The sequence below is a fragment of the Manacus vitellinus genome, unplaced genomic scaffold (assembly GCF_001715985.3).
Source record: "Manacus vitellinus isolate BGI_N305 unplaced genomic scaffold, ASM171598v3 scaffold_11_pilon, whole genome shotgun sequence".
NCBI classification, from domain to species: domain Eukaryota; kingdom Metazoa; phylum Chordata; class Aves; order Passeriformes; family Pipridae; genus Manacus; species Manacus vitellinus.
In genome coordinates, this window is record NW_021938895.1 from 918,798 (window position 1) to 925,296 (window position 6,499).

The following is a 6,499-nucleotide window of genomic DNA, read 5'->3' on the forward strand; positions in this document are numbered from 1 at the left end:
GTGTCTGTCTCTCTTTCAGCTAACGATCCCCGCTTCTCGGAGGTCAGCTCTCGGATCAAACCCGAAAGAATTATCCTCTTTCCTAGGGATAATTATCCTTCTTCCTGGGGATAATTAGAACCCTCCGAAATCCGAGAGACAAGGACTCAGGGCGGGCGCAGGCACCGGCGGCACGAGTGGGGCAGGAGATTGGCAGCTCCTCTCCACAGCGTCCCGCCAAGGGAGGGGACTGCACATTTGGAGTGTCCCCCCCCGGGTGCCCGCATCCCCGTCCCCGAGCGGGGGGCCGGGGCGAGGCGGGGCCGTGCGGGGCGGAGCGGGGCGGCCGCGCGGAGCTGTCCCTTCAGCACCACCGCGACAGGGCTGTCACCTCTCCGGTCCCGGCCCCGCCGCCTCCCCAGCCCTCTGCTCCCTTCGCCCGCCCTGCACAACACCCGCACAAAGCCTGGTCTGACTCGGCGTCGGGACGGAGCAGCCCAAAACCTCCCCTCCCCGGGGAGTGAGCCCGCTCCCCATCCCCGCCCACCGAGACTGGGGTTTCAGCAATAAATACTTTTGTTTCAGTGGGACTAAAGTTTGTCCAGGGAAGTGACGGCTGGAAGCAGCTCCCTGCCGCAATCGCCCTAAATATCTCATAAATATCGTTTTTTCACGGTGAGTGTAATGAATAAGGGGATAATAGCACAGGAAATGCGCATTGAGAGGCCGAGTTGCCACGTGCCTTCTCCCCGACTGCATTATTCGGTTTGTATCGGGAATAAGAGGAAGCGTTTAAACTTGTTAGGAAAATATATTCCTACGTTAGGCCTTTAGACTAATGTTGTTTCTCTTCAGGATAAACGACGGTAATAACAAACTCCCCAGGACACTCAGATTTCGCAAACACTGCAGAGCCGCGTATTTAACACGAGTTCCCAACCTCTCCTCTAACTTTGACGTTCGATATTTACATTGACAGATGGTTATCAAATGAAGTGACACTCAAAAAGCGATTTCCACACCGGTCTGTAGCGCTACTGAAACCACATTTCCAAAAAAACTGCTTCCTTTCCCCACACGAGATCAAACTGCCGATTTAACAGCCCAGCGCCAGGGAACACGTTTCTCAAACTATCAGGGATCATCTCGGTTAAACGGGGAATGATACAACGAGTCAGGAAAACTCTGAATTCAGCGGGAGTATCCCAGAGCCACCGAAGAACAGATCGTTTGCAGAGTGCAAATGGACTGTGAAATGTGAAGCGCTCTAAGCGAGTTTGGACGTACTTCTGACAAATTATCACTATTTCGGCAGTAAATCCAAACTACGCTAAACAGTGGGGGAGGGAAAGACAGGGAGAAATGGAGAGGGATGTATGTTAGTAAAAACTGATAGACGCAAGGATTTGTAACCTCTTACCTCTTCTTATCACACCTCCTTGCCCGTTGAGTACAAGTCCACACTGGGCCTCCACTGAGCTCTTAAGTAATGAGGGGAAAACAGGGAAAGAAAGGAAAGAAAGAAATAAGACACAGAAACCCACAGAGAGATCACACGGTTTTGCTTTGTTACACGACTCGCTCAGGAACAATAGTTAAGGTGAACTGGAAAACCAGTTACTCTCAGAGAGCTCAAGTGCTCTGGTGAAATCCCCCCCGCCATCGTGCCGTCAGCCCCTACCCCTCCAAATGCAGAATAATTTTCCTTTCATTGCCATGTAAATAAGAATTTATCCTGAACTGGGAACTTAGACTGGCAGTTACGTGGCAGGACAGAGAGAGACAAACAAGTACTCCTGAGAGACATGTATTCCCGCTCTACACGCACAAAGGTAAAAATACACTTCTAGATAGTATTTTTGTATGTTTAGCTGTATATTTATATTCAGACACGCAGCTAAATTCATATGTGTGTTTAGCGACACGTATATACCGACTTACAAAGTGTGCAAAGAAGTAGACAAAGAGCACAAACAACAGATGACCTATTGGGCTCTGCCGGCTACACAGAGTCGTAAGGGTGTTGTAACAATGCGTGTGTCCGCACATAGGTGGGGATGAATATGCATCTGTGTGCACACACACACAGGCACCCATGTGTGAGCGTGGGGTGAGGAACCATCAAAAAACCTGCCTAGGGCTTCTGCTGCACATCCGAAGAGATCTCACTTCTTTATTCTCCTCTTACAAGGCTGATTATTTGGGGATCTTCGCCCTCCTTAATAAATATTTTTATTGGAATGATAAAAGACTTGAAAGGGTTGGGTTTTCTTTGGGTTTTTCCTTATGTTGGGGTTAAAAAAACACAACAAACCAAACCTAAATCTTTGCCCAGTGGAAATGTGTTAAAGACGCATTTTCCTCTACAAACAAACGAGGTATTGGACATGAAAGAGGCCTTTAAGGGTGTTAACCTATTCAACAGCCCGTGAAGAGTTAAGTAAATGCGGAGAGAGTCGGTGCATAATAAAAACCCCACTTTACAAAACAATCTTTACAGTCCTGGCTCTCTCCCCCACTTTCACCATATTGGCGCTGGCCCTGTAAGACCTTCCTTTTCAAGGCTCTTTTTTATTTTAAGTGTTCTGCCTTAAAGTGATTATGAAATCAATATGAAAAAAACTTGGCGACTGAGCATAAATTAAAGCGGTGATGGGAAAAGGTGTGACAGTTTTCTTTGTTGCCCATGGAAAATCTTTTTAGGGCACTGAAAGATGCCACTCCAGCTCCAAGACTGTTTGCATCTGTTAGGCTGACTTAAACCGCCCTCGAAACTATTGGACATTCACTTAAAATTCTGTGCAGGGAAAAGTATATTTACATTTGTTGCATTTGAAATGAGGCATATGCTGATGAACGTTTTAAAAAGAAAGGCTAAGGGGAAAGGGGAAGGCTGGTTAGACCACAATTTTGGTTTAAAAGTGTTTGTGAGCAGTCCTGTTTCTGCTCGCCACCAAAATGCTTTCCCTTCACTAACCCCGAGGTGATATTCGCGAGAGTGCAAGTTTGCTCTGAATCATCTAAAACGTAACGACAAATATGAATGATTTCAACTTCTCACCGCTCAGGCTTTTTGATACCTCTACACACTCCCTCTTGTGTTCGGAAAAAGAGGGAGGAGGCAAAATAAAGGAAAGATTAGGTACAAAACTCTAAGTCTTTTAGTTTATAATAAAGCGTGATCGAAAAATTAATATTTTCCAAAGAAAAGCTGTTGATTTTCTTCTCCTTTAAATAAACAAAAAGAGAATGCCCTTCCAGAAGCTTAACCAACCCCCCCTCCTTTTTTTTTTTTAAGGGAAACATGTTGTTTGGTCGGATGACATTGCATAAATGACCAGTTGAATGGCACTAAGTCGAAAATTGGATAAACTATGGTGCTTTTTTGCCCGGGACTTAGGCATTGTCTGCTGTCTTGCAAACGTTCCTAATCCCCTCTTTTGAAAAATACAAGGCTTTGTGCCTGCCAAAGAAAAAAAATTTGTACAGATACAAAAAAATCAGCAGCAGACGTGGTTATAAAAAGGAGTAAATAGGTTTTAGTTGGGTTGAGCAGTGAATGGCAGATTTTTTTTTTTTTGAGGGGGGTAACATAAGGAGATCCTTGTGAAAAATGTAAACAAAAAATGGCCAGAGAGGATAAAATCATATAGTGAATTTCAATGGAGAAAACTAGATTTAAATAAGTTTCCTCCTCAAAGATAACATTCTTTGTTGTTGGGTCTATTTTCTTCCTTTAAAAAAAGGAGAAAAGAAAAAGAAAAAAAGAGAAATATTTCTTTTCTCTGATAAATGGAGGGGGGTTCGTTTTTTTTTTTTTTCGTGATTTGATTTTAAAGGAAGAAAATAAACCACCTTAATTTTACAAACTTCGGGTAAAATTGTTTTAGGTTTGTTTTAGCTTTTTTTTTCCCCAAGCCTTTGACCGCTACATGTTTTTGGAAAGACCAACCAGCTTTGTGTGCCTGGGAGCGAGATATGGGGGAAAAGTAAGTACAGTAAACACGGTCCCGTTTGTCTCGCCCTGCTGATGGGGAAACCCTTAGTTCCTCAGCTCGTCGGGAGAAGGAAGGTTTGCTTTTGATTTGGGGGACATTTCGAAATGGGTGTTAGATACAGGAGGGCGTTGTTTGCAATTTTGGAAACCAATTTCATTTAAGCAACCGGCTCGATTTAGCGGAGACGAATTTTTAGTGGGGGGGAAAGGATTTCTGAGCGGATAAAGTTGAGGTTTTGATAGAAATAGAATTTTTAGAATGGATCCAGATGCCGGTTAGGGCGGAGTAGACGAATGATTAGATAGATAGGTGAATTTAGCTTTATCTGCTTTATCTCTCACCTCATTAACACTTAGATCGGATATTGTGAGGGATTTTTATCATCCTGAGTCTTTCTGATGAACAATTACTCCCGTTTATTTCTTTCCTCCCTCATAGCTCGGAAGGTTTGCCTTTGTAGGTCTGTCGGAAAGCAGATTTATTTCCTACCCTGTTTTTTTCCTCTTTTCTTACTCCATCCCTTTCTTAAATAATTTTCCTGCTCGGTCGCTGCAAATTGTTCCATTTGCCGAAAGAAAGTAAAAGTTCAGGAAAAGCAGGAAGATGGATTTGGTTTGGTTTTGTTTGGGTTCTGTGTGACTTTGGTAAGGGTTGGTACAGGCACACACGCACCCCCAGATCTCCGGATGAGCCCCATGGTCTCAGCCATCACAGAGACACAACCCACGCGTGGAAGGCAGGAGCGAGGTTGTTTTTGTTTAATTTGTTTGTTTGTTTGGCCAAGAAAGACAACTTGCCTTGTTTTGAGTTTTTTTTTCCCCTCCTCATTTTTTGCTTGTCGCTACTAATCTGGAGGGGACGGGCTCTGGATCGGATTTGGGATGAATCGTCCCTCCTTTGTATGAGCTATTTCGAGCAGAGGAAAATGGGGGTGGGAGACCNNNNAGAAGAAGGTACCTCGAAAGGAGATCGCATGCTATTTACCTGCAAATCGTCTGCTCCCGAGGCTGCAAGCCCGAGGCTTGGTCCTGGCAGGAGTCTTTGATCTGGATGCATCCCATATTGGGATCCATGGCTCATAAGAGACAGGTCGTGGCGGCGGTAAGCATCTAAGCACCCGAGCTCTCTCCTCTGCTCGTCCAAGCAAGAGGACTTGAGCGCCCGCGCATTGTGCAGGTTGATAAAATCAGTGGGTTCTCCATGGTGGATCTGCTGGTAATATTGCTGGGAGTGATGGAGAGAGTTCAAGGAGTAAGCGTCGGGGTTGACTGCCGGGTGGCTGTGTTGGAACTCGTAGTGGAAGGACTGGTGGTGCAGTGGGGTGTACTGGTGGTTAGTGGAGAAGTACGGGGAGGCGAACTCGGTGCCCGTGGTAGAGTAAGTGAGAGGAGATGAGGAGGAATAGGCGACGGTCGAGTTGGCCACAGACTCCAGGCATCCAAGCTGCATCAAACGGTAACTGTTTGATCCGTCATGACGTATCTGAAAAGAAGAAGTGAAAAGAAGACCCCAAAACTGGAGGTTTGTCATTGAAAGCCCCGGGTACGGTTCTTCCAAGCACGCTGTCCTGCATAGCTTCTCCCCCTGCAGAAGCGTCTAAGCTTGCGAGCGGCAACCCCAGCAACAAAAGATCCTTTCCTACCTTGGGCTGGTGCCATAAAGGTCTGTTCAAAAAATCATAAACAGCCCAGCCTGCCCTTAATACAGTAAAGTGAAAGGAATCCACGCACTGAAATAAAAACTATCTATCTATCTATCTGTCCATCCATCTATCCATCCTCCTCCTGATCACAGCTGTAATATCTGGGGCTGACACAAAAAAAAAGTCATCAAACAGAGGAAACTACCGAGAATACACACAAGTCCCGTCCCTATGTTACAGCGTTACACATTGAGAAAGCTTTGCCGCCTGTTTGCCTTCCTTTCTTCCTTCCTTCCTTCCTTCCCTTCTTTTTTTTTTTTTTTTCCCAAGCAAAGTGTTTACAGCCTTTCAAAGTCACTCCCATCTTTTTCTGTTATCCCTTTTTCAATATTTTTCTTTCTTTTTAAAATAACGAATCAGATCCAAAATTCCCCCCCTCCTTTCCCTGCGTTTCGAAAGAAAGGAGAGTCCTGCTTTCTAGCGAGAACTCCCCATTCCTGGCGAGCTGGTGGTGATTTCCCTCCACTTCATTATATTATTAGGGGTATTATTCTGATTTTCGTTCTGGCAACGGTTTTAACGTGGTAATGAGTTGCCCTTGCTGGCGACAGATGTCATAACGAATTTTCTCTCTATACTTCTTTAAGTTATCTCTGAAGCCGGATTATAATTAAATGTAACGGTCCAATATGGATTTTAAAAAAATGGAAACAACCACACAGGCACATACACACACACATATGCACACACACGCACACACACATCCACACACGCACACACACACACTCACACACACAAAATACCTCTGCATCGTGGACGAGACCTGGAAAGGTAGTTGACATTTTTTGGTTCTCCGAAAAAAAAAAAAAAAAAAAAAAAA

The 6,499-nt window shown here is 44.9% G+C and overlaps 1 protein-coding gene across 4 annotated transcripts in view; it reads right to left on the reverse strand.

Annotated features, from left to right (window-relative positions):
- The window catches only part of TFAP2D (transcription factor AP-2 delta), a 46,882-nt gene extending 40,410 nt beyond the window's left edge, over positions 1 to 6,472 (reverse strand). Inside the window, exons 1-3 of one of the 4 annotated variants that reach the window (XM_029965823.1) lie at positions 6,423 to 6,472; positions 4,962 to 5,459; positions 1,400 to 1,460 (exon numbers count right to left, since the gene is read on the reverse strand). In XM_029965823.1, coding sequence (XP_029821683.1) covers positions 1,400 to 1,460; positions 4,962 to 5,459; positions 6,423 to 6,461 — 598 coding nt within the window. In that variant the 5' untranslated portion in view covers positions 6,462 to 6,472. Of the gene's footprint in view, positions 1 to 1,399; positions 1,461 to 4,961; positions 5,915 to 6,422 lie in introns of those variants that run through there. The other 3 variants (XM_029965825.1, XM_029965824.1, XM_029965822.1) reach the window with 3 other exon arrangements.
- Positions 6,473 to 6,499: the final 27 nt, after the last annotated feature.